Here is a 9,467-nt window from a genome sequence, read left to right as displayed (position 1 = left end):
GGCCACTGGCATCCAATTAATATTTAAATTAAGGAGGGAACGTTGCGGTGCTTAGCAGAAATCTGCATATCTAGGTAACCAAGCCTGGGTCTGTGACATCATCACACTGTGTGACATAGCTGAGCGCCAGCACCGCTCAACATGACATCATCTCCACACGTCTGACATCATCAGTGTGTGCCACCCACTGCTGGGGCACGTTCCTCACTGTGTGACAGCATCACCCTGAGTCAACCACTCCCAAGGGGTGACCTCATCCCCTGCTGTGACCTCACCACCCAGCATGTGATGTCATCTCTCCAAATGTGTGACATCACACTGCAGGGCACGTTGTCATGGGGTGACAGCGGAACTCAGAGTCACTGACATCATTGCTCTGCGCGGCATCATCAGCTAGATGTTTGACATCATCATTGCACCGTCAGCACTTTGGCCTAATTGCTGTGGGTATGATATCTCTATAACCTCATCAGCTAGAACACCCCTAGGGGGAAAGGACCCGGCCCCAATCCCTGCCCCCCTGAGCCAGCCAGTCCCTGCCCTGGGGCCAGGATGGACCCCCTAGAGGAGAAAGGCCACGTGCCCCATTCCACAACCTCCCACCCCTTTGCCTAGGTCCCAGCTCCTCCCATGACACCCCTCCCCCCGTCCCCACCCAGAGGCCCTGGCATCCCCCAGGAAACAGAAAAGGATCCACCCAATGCAGAACTTTTATTAGAAAACCATTGGCAACAAGAACACAGGAACAGGCAGAGCAGGAGAGCCCCAAGCTGCACCCCCCCAGCTCAACCCCCACCCTGCCCTTAGATTTCCCCCCCCCACATGGGGAGCATGTGACAGCAATGGGCATAGCACCTATCCTCTGGTCTCCCAAGTCAGACAGCACCCCCACACGCTCAGGTGGATCCCGATCAGGTCCAGCACACCCCAGAAGGAAAGGCCCTGTACCCCATTCCCTACCCCCCCACAGCCAGCCAGTCCCCTGCTCTGGCGGAGCCCCCTAGAGACCTAGAGACCTCACTGGAGGAGAAGTGTTCTCAGTTTAACCCCTCACTCCCTGAATTCACCATTACAACTCAAGTGGAGGGGAGGAGGGGGTGTCTCTTGCAGGATCTACACAGAACAAATGGGGACCAGAGGCTCCTGGTTCTGATCCAGCCGAGGCCTTCTCTCTGGGGTGGCTCCAGCCCCTCTCCCCAGCCCCATGTGGGGGGAGGGGGGCAGGCAGCCAGGGGTCCCTCAGAAAAGCCACCACAGGAGAAAACAGAAAAGGCCAGGAGAAAACCACCATTCTGAGGAGTGGTCACCTCAGGGAAGTCACTGATCCGGGGGAGGGGGGGCGGACACACCGGGGCCAGTCACAGATCCGGGGGGCAATGGGGGCACTCATCGATCCATGCTGCTGTCCTCGGGGGGCGTCTGAAAGCAGACGCGCTGGAGCCGCTCGCAGAACTCTAGCTCCTCCTAGGGGAACACAAGGCGCAGGGGTGAGCGGAGAGACTGCTGCTGCAGTTGGGCTGCCCCACAGCCGGCAGGGTGGGAAAGTTCCCAAGCTAAGTGGGGTTCGGGTGGGTCGTGATGTTGGATAGGAGACCCAGCGGGGTGTTGCAGGGCGCGGGCTCAGCAGGGGGTGCTCACTCTAGGCAGTCAGTGCTGGCGCGGACACTAGGGGGCACTGTGCTGCAGGCTCAGCAGGGGGCCCAGTCCTGGCACTGCTGCTGGGAAGTTCACCACAGTCCAGCTGAACTCCCACTTGGGAAGGAAATGGGGATAGGTGGCAGCAGGGGGGGATAATGAGCGAGGACCACTCTGCCCCCCACGTACCCAACAGACCATTAGTTTAATTAAGGAGCCGCGGAATCTCACGGCTGGGTGGAGCAAGGACAGAGATTCTCTGTGAGCCAGGCTGCCGCGTCGCCAGCTCACCCGCAAATGCACGGAGATGCTTGCGGAGGGGACCGAGTAGATCTGGGATCATTATTGGATGGCACAGGGAGGGCAGCGCCCCCAGTGCCAGGCGAGGGGGGGGGACTGAGCACGGCCAGGGCAGAGGGCAGCGTCAGGTTGTGCACAGGGAGTGGCCGAAGGGGACAGAGGGCGGTGCCCTATAGTGCCAGGCAGGGGGAGACGGGCAGAGGGACGACATGCAGGTGGCTCTGACCTGGAAGAGCTCCCTCCCCTTACCTGGAACTCCTCCTGCTGCTGCAGCAGCTGGCAGCGCTCCCGCAGCAGCTCCTCCAGCGCCAGCTGTGGCTCCCGGCACTCCCGCATCCCCTGGGGGAAATCTGTCACCAGGCTGTGGGTGGGGGCAGGGCAAATGGGGGGTTATTCTCAGCACAGACCAAGGTCCCATCACTCCCACTGACTACCACCCCTCCCGCCCCTCAGCTCTACCTACTAGGCTCCATGCCCCTTCCAGAGCCAGGAAGGGAACCCAGGAGTCCTGGCCCTCCCATCCCCATTCCCATCTCACCTGCAGAGGGCCCCCAGGACGTGTTCATGGAAGGGGCTGTGCTCAGAGCGGATCAGAGCCACCAGCTGCTGCACCATCCCCATGGAGCACAGGGTCTCTGGAGAGGGAGAGCAACAAGTCAGGGGGCTGGAGAATGGAGAATGATGACTCCCCCCAGTGCCAGGTTGGGTGGAAGACGGGGCATGGCTAGGTCGGAGGCAGAAGGTGGCACCTGGCCAGGCAGAGGGGGCCGGGTGGGAGGCAGAAGGTGGCATCTGGCTGGGCAGACGGGGCGGGGCAGGGCTGGGTGGGAGGCAGAGGGCAGCGCCCCCCAGCGTCCCGGAGACCCCTCACCTTTGTGCTCCGGGTGGTCCAGCAGCAGGTTCTGCAGCAGGAAGGCGGATTTGACCTTGAGCTTCTCCACAGGGCTCTGCATGGCACGCATCAGCACCGAGAAGCCGTCCAGCCGCAGGAACTGCTGCAGGCCCCCCTCCTGGGCGCGCACCAGGCCTGGCGCCGGGGAGAGGGGCAGAGAGAGCCTCAGCGGGGGCAACGCACACAGCTCCTGCCCGCGCTGCAATGCCGCCTCCGGCCTCTGGAGGCAGAGGAGAGCAAGGGTTCCACCCCCTGGCCTCTCTGCTACCATGGGGCCAGTAATATCTATGGCTGTGAAGCTGGTGCCCCCTAGAGGGCCCCATCCCCACCCCCCTGCCTTGGGGCCGGATCAGAGCCAGCGCCCCCTAGAGTGGACAGGTCCCGTGCTCCATCCCCACCTCTCGCCCTGCAGCCAGACAGGAGCCAGCAACCCCTACAGGGGACAGGTCCGGTGCCACATCCCCACCCCCTGCCTTGGGGCTGGATCAGAGCCAGCGCCCCCTAGATGGAACAGGCCCCATGCCCCATTCCCGCCCCCTGCAGAACTCACAGGAGATGGCAAAGAGTGCCTTGATGCGCACCGCGTCGGCCCCGTCGTGGTCCAGCAGCCGCAGCAGCTTGCGCATGCAGCCCAGCGCCAGGGCCTGCTCCTGCACCTTGGGCACGTTCTGGGCGCAGGTGCCCACGAGGTGGGCGGCGCGCCAGCGCAGCTCCGGGATGGGGTGCTCCAGGTAGCGATGAGCCAGCAGCCGCATCCCATCGAGCTTGCAGAAATCTGGGGGGGGGGGGGGCGTGACAGCAGGTGCCCCAGAGACCATATGGTGCCCTTAGGGGGTTCTCAGGCAGCTCCGGTGGGGCACCCCCTAAGCCAGCCCCACCCTGTGGGGGTCACTTGCTCGCAGGCTCAATTACACGGTTCACCCCCCGTGACCCAGCTCCCATTCAGGGGGCCCCATCTCAGAGATCAGGCCTCCTTCGGGGGCTCTGACAATCCACCCCCCCAGAACCCTCACTGCCTTCCCCCCACAACACCATCCCCCACTTCCCAGTCCACGGGCACCCCCTGTTCCCATCCTCCCTGCCCCAGCACTCCCAGGATAATCCCCCATCCCGGCTCCCTCCCGTCCTGCCCCGAGTGCCCCTCTCCTGACCCCCAGAACCCCCTGCCCTGAGTGCTCTACCCCATACCTGCAGCGTTGTCCAAGTTCTCGCACAGCTCAGCCAGCAGCTCCAGCGCACTGGCCTGGCGGGAGGGGTCCCCCTCGGCTGGCTCCGAGGTCTCTCCGCCGTCCCCTCCAGGGGACACGGCCTCCAGCACCCGCAAACACTCCTTCATCTGCTCCACCTCCTCCAGCTGCCCCCTGAACGCCTGGGCCATGGCCCCCTGCAACCACTGCCGCCGCTGGGGGGCGGAGAGAGAGGGGTCAGCGTCCAGCCCCATCCCAACCCTCCCCGAGCCGGGGGGAGAACCTGGCTCCCAGCCCCCCCCCCAACCACTAGGGCCCACTCCCCTCCAAAGTCAGGATAGGACCCAGGAGTGCTCGCACCTCGTCAGACATGGGCTCCAGCTGGCTGGGCTCGGCGTTGCCAGCCGTGATGGCCATTTGCAGCAGCCCCTGCAGGTTCTGCGGATGCTCACGCGGTGGCCGATTGCCCCCGGCGCCCCCTTCAGCCATGGCTGGGGCGGTGCAGGGCCAGAGAGCAGGCGCCTCGGCCACGTCCCCTGCAGAGAAAGGCACAGACAACAGGAGTCAGGTACTGAGCTGGGGAGAGAACCCCGGCATCCCGGCTCCCAACGCCCCCTACTCTAACTGCTAAGCCCCACTCCCCTCCCAGAGCCGGGAGAGAACCCAGGAGTCCTGGCTCCCACATACCCCGCCCCCCGACTCTAACTCATCGACCTCACCCTCCATCACCTAGGTCTGGGGGGTCCAGGCGTTACCAGATGCTGGGTCCGCGCTGAGCACTCAGCCTGGGGGGGGGTTTGCTGGCGTCCGGCTCCCACCGCTGGCACCACAAGAGGGTCTGCTGGGGGGCGGGGAGAGAACCCAGGTCAGCATGGGAGGGGGACCCGGCCAAGCTGTGGGGCGCAGGGTATTGAGGGAGGTGTCCCCCATTAAACAGCCCCCCTCCCTGGGGAACAGCATATCAACCCTCCCCCCGTCTTCTGCCCCGCCCCCCTCAGCCACCCCCCCGTCCTCTTCCCTAAACTGCTCCCCCCATCTTCTGCCCCACCCCTGAGCCACCCCCCATCTTCTTCCCTGCAACGCTCCCCCTCCCGTCTTCTGCCCGCCCCCCCGAGCCCCCCGTCCTCTTCCCTGCCCCGCCCCCCATCTTCTGCCCCACCCCCCATCTTCTTCCCTGCAACGCTCCCCCTCCCGTCTTCTGCCCGCCCCCCCCGAGCCCCCCCGCCCTCTTCCCTGCCCCGCCCCGCCCCGCTCACCTCCTACCGCGCCGCGCGCTCCCCACTCCCAGCCCTGGGCGCCGCCATCTTGCGGGGGGCGGGGCAGCGAGGAGGGGGCGGGGCGACCCCTGCTGGCGGGAGCGGAGCATGGGGGGCTGGGCGCGATCCTGGGGTGATCTAGGTGGGATTGCTGGGGGGAATTGGGGGCGGGGGTGGGGGGCTGGGGGGATCTAGGTGGGATTGCTGGGGGGAATTGGGGGCGGGGGTGGGGGGCTGGGGGGATCTAGGTGGGATTGCTGGGGGGAATTGGGGGCGGGGGTGGGGGGCTGGGGGGATCTAGGTGGGATTGCTGGGGGGAATTGGGGGTGGGGGTGGGGGGCTGGGGTGATCTAGGTGGGATTGCTGGGGGGAATTGGGGGCGGGGGTGGGGGGCTGGGGGGATCTAGGTGGGATTGCTGGGGGGAATTGGGGGTGGGGGTTGGGGGGATCTAGGTGGGGTTGGGGGCGGGGGTTGGGGGGCTGGGGGGATCTAGGTGGAATTGCTGGGGGGAATTGGGGGCAGGGGTTTGGGGCTGGGGGGATCTAGGTGGGATTGGGGGCGGGGGTTGGGAGGCTGGGGTGATCTAGGTGGGATTGCTGGGGGGAATTGGGGGCGGGGGTGGGGGGCTGGGGGGATCTAGGTGGGATTGCTGGGGGGAATTGGGGCGGGGGTTGCGGGGCTGGGGGGATCTAGGTGGGATTGCTGGGGGGAATTGGGGGTGGGGGTTGGGGGGATCTAGGTGGGGTTGGGGGCGGGGGTTGGGGGGCTGGGGGGATCTAGGTGGGATTGGGGGCGGGGGTTGGGAGGCTGGGGGGATCTAGGTGGGATTGCTGGGGGGGAATTGGGGGATCCAGGGTGGGATTGCTGGGGTGCGGGGTTGTTGGGATCCGGGGCAGAAGTTGGGAGGGGGACCCAGGGGAGAGGTTGGGGGAATCTAGGTGGGATTGCTAGGGGGTAATTAGGGGCGGGGGTTAGGGGGATCTGAGGGGGTGTCGGGCGAGGGGTTTGGGGGCGGGATTGCTGGGGGAATTAGGGGCGGGGGTTGGGGGAATCTAGGTGGGATTGCTGGGGGGAATTGGGGTTGGGAGGCTGGGGGGATCTAGGTGGGATTGCTGGTGGGGAATTGGGGGATCCAGGGTGGGATTGCTGGGGTTGGGGGTTGTTGGGATCCAGGGGAGAGGTTGGGAGGGGGGACCCATGGGAGGGGTTGGGGGAATCTAGGTGGGATTGCTGGCGGGGAATTTGGGGATCCAGGGTGGAATTGCTGGGGTCGGGGGTTGTTGGGGTCTGGGGGAGAGGTTGGGAGGGGGGACCCAGGGAGAGTTGGGGGGATCTAGGTGGGATTACTGAGGGGGAATTGGGCGGGGCTGGTGGGGGCCCTCCCGTGGGGGGTGGATGACAAAGTGGGAATTTTCTGTCATACATGGATGGTTCCTGTGCCTGCCTCAGTTTCCTCCCTCCCCCCAGATTCCAGGTCGCTGCCTGGTGGGTGCAGGCAGGGGGGTTTACAGACACTAACAGGCAGCCCACCAGAGCCGTGTGGCACAGGAGTCCCAGGGCTGGCTGAGGAGGAACGAATGGGGTGTGAAAGGCCATGACCCAGAGCAACTGGAGGGTCGGGAGAGACAAAGGGTCACTCCAGGGACCAGACAATTCACCCCAAACAAGGGGATTCTCCAGCTCTGGGCAGAGCTCCAGGAGCAGGGGGTCTGGATCCCAGGGCTCAGTCTTGGAGGCGGGCAGGCTGCACGGCTCGGCTCTGGTGGAAGGGTGGGGGTCTGCCACTCCGATGGGTTCCTCCAAGGGACTGTTTAAAAGATGGGGTGTGGCCCCGATCCTGAGCAGAAGGATCCAAGAGGGGGCAATGGGGGCGATTGGGCAGGGGGGTCCTGGAGCGGGCTGATGGGGTGGGGGGAGTGCAGAAGGAACTGAAGAGGCTGTGAGGGGATCAGGTGGGGCAGGATTGGCCAGCAGGGGCCCACCACAGGGGGTTGGGCAGGGGGCTGCGGGGAGGGATTATTTGGCAGGGGATCCAGGGAAGGAGTGCAGGGGGGGATTTGAGGGGGCTGTGAGGTATCTAGGGTGGGATGGCAAGGCAGCCACTCATCCCCCACCAGCCCCAGTGGAACAAAACCCCCAAATCACTGGGATTTCAGCCTTGCATTTAAAAGGAGGAGCCAACCACGGGTTGGGGGCCATCACACAGGTCCTGCCCCACCATGCGGGGAAACATCAGGAAAGGTCACATCCATTTCCAAACGCTAGATGCACCCCTGCCCAGTGCCTCCCCGACCCATGCCAACGGCGCCTGCTCCACCAGAACCAGCGCTGGCCCTGGCCCGGGTATTGGAAACAATCTGGGATCATGACAGCAATCCCCAGGGCCAGCTTGAGGACCAAGAGGCACCGAGGTTAGGGACCCAGATCCGGATAAAGCCGCAGGCCAAGGGCCCTGAGGACAGCTCCTGAATCTCGGCGTCCAGTTAAAAAAGGGAAAAAAAAGGTTCTAGCCGGCACAGCTGGGGAGGACAGTTTGGAAATGGGGCCAAAGCTGCCTGTGTCTGCAGAGAGCCCAAGCCGGCTGCTCGCAGGGGTGTGAACTGCCCAGGGCGTGACAGACACAGATCAAGGAGGGGACATGAGAGCTTGTGTTTCAGCACTTAGCCCATCTCTGGGGAACAGAGCTAATGGGGAAGGTGCAGGGGGGTCGGATGGGGGTGCTGTGCAGCCGAGGCCAGGCTGGGCTGTGAGCTGTTCCATGCCCTGTGAGGGGTCACACAAACAGCGTAGGGTCCAGCCCCTCCAGCAGGGGGCAGCAGACATGGGATCACACACACACAGACACACTGACATTCACTGTCTTTGTCACACTCTAAAACAGATCACACACCCCGTGTCTCTTTGTCACAGCCTGTCTCTCACACACACAGTTGCACACAGAGAATCACAATTCCACACACAATCATAGTCACACAATATCACGATAATCACAGACACCATTACACACACCACAATCACACCGTCACAGCCACGAGCATACAACTACACAGCCAAACAATCCCAGCCACAGTTACTCACACCACAATCTCAGCCACATTCACACAGTTACAGTCAGTCACAGACACAATTACACTCCTGCCAATAATGGCCGCAATCACACTATTACCCAGCCATACAACCACACTCGATTACACACACAACCATCACACAGTTACAGTTATACAATCACAGACACAATTAGACACACAACAGTCAGTTGTAGCCACGATCACACAATTACCCAGCCATATAATCACAGATCCAATTACACACACAACAATCACACTTACCCAGCTATTTAATCACTCACAGAGTTAGTCATATGATCACAGAAACAATTACACACACTGCAATCACAACCGCCATCACACCATTACTCAGCCATACAATCACAGACCTAATTACACCACCACAATCACAGCCAAACAATCACAGACAGAATTACACACATAACAATCATATAATCACAGCCACAATCACACAGTTACCCAGCCATACAATCACAGACCTAATTACACACACCACAATCACACAATGACAGTCACACAATCACAGCCATACAATCACTTACACAGATACCTAGCCATACAATCACAGACACAATTACACCACCACAATTGCACAATGACAGCCGCAGTCACACAATCACAACCCCAATGACACACATGACAATCATACATTCTCAGCCACAATCACACAGTTACCAAGCCATACAATCACAGCCACATTTACACACACCACAAGCACACAATTATGCAGCCAATCACAGCCACAATTGCACACCCTGCAATCACACGACAGTCACACAATCACAGCCACATTCACACGATCACAGACACAATGACACAGTCACAGCCACACAATCACAAATACAATTACACACACCACAATCGCAACCCACGATCGCACAGTTACCCAGCCAGACACCCAGACCCTGAATCCCCCGCCCCCCCCCGTCACCAAGGCACGACACCCGCCCAGCGACAGCCCCCCCCAGCCTTCGCCCCCATCACACCCCCCTTCCCTCTCCCCGCTCCCACTCTGTGCCCCCCCGCGCGGCGGGCCGGGTTCACCCCGCCGGCGACTGTCACCCGGTGCCCGGATGCTGATGCGGGGGGGGAGGGGGGGAGAGGAGGAGGAGGCAGCTGGGGGGGGGA

At 62.5% G+C, this 9,467-nt stretch overlaps 1 protein-coding gene across 6 annotated transcripts; it reads right to left on the bottom strand.

Moving 5' to 3' along the window:
- Positions 1 to 30: 30 nt before the first annotated feature.
- HSPBP1 (HSPA (Hsp70) binding protein 1) lies at positions 31 to 5,344 on the bottom strand. 6 transcript variants are annotated; one of them, XM_038382218.2, is made up of 9 exons: positions 5,271 to 5,341; positions 4,770 to 4,855; positions 4,375 to 4,550; positions 4,016 to 4,229; positions 3,378 to 3,602; positions 2,807 to 2,962; positions 2,474 to 2,570; positions 2,185 to 2,296; positions 31 to 1,464 (listed from the first exon to the last, which is right to left on the bottom strand). In XM_038382218.2, exons 3-9 carry the CDS (start codon positions 4,501 to 4,503, stop codon positions 1,387 to 1,389), a joined length of 1,011 nt encoding a protein of 336 aa, XP_038238146.1. In that variant the 5' UTR covers positions 4,504 to 4,550; positions 4,770 to 4,855; positions 5,271 to 5,341; the 3' UTR covers positions 31 to 1,386. The 6 variants fall into 6 exon arrangements, with proteins under 6 accessions (XP_038238146.1, XP_038238144.1, XP_038238145.1 ...); XM_038382216.2 differs by having other exon boundaries at positions 37 to 1,464; positions 4,744 to 4,855; positions 5,271 to 5,344; XM_038382217.2 differs by having other exon boundaries at positions 37 to 1,464; positions 4,744 to 4,852; positions 5,271 to 5,334.
- Positions 5,345 to 9,467: the final 4,123 nt, after the last annotated feature.

This window comes from Dermochelys coriacea, chromosome 23 (genome assembly GCF_009764565.3).
Source record: "Dermochelys coriacea isolate rDerCor1 chromosome 23, rDerCor1.pri.v4, whole genome shotgun sequence".
NCBI lineage: Eukaryota > Metazoa > Chordata > Testudines > Dermochelyidae > Dermochelys > Dermochelys coriacea.
Note: the sequence above shows the minus strand (reverse complement) of the source record. Positions and strands in the feature narration are given on the sequence as shown.

Bases quoted from the DNA above. Each gene is read 5' to 3' on its own strand.
- HSPBP1 (XM_038382216.2), bottom strand. From the start codon at position 4,503: ATGGCTGAAGGGGGCGCCGGGGGCAATCGGCCACCGCGTGAGCATCCG. The intron at 2,963-3,377 runs GTGAGTTCTGCA...CCCCGGCGCCAG, and splicing joins GGCACTCTTTGCCATCTCCT to GCCTGGTGCGCGCCCAGGAG. The intron at 2,297-2,473 runs GTGAGATGGGAA...CCCCACCCACAG, and splicing joins GTCCTGGGGGCCCTCTGCAG to CCTGGTGACAGATTTCCCCC.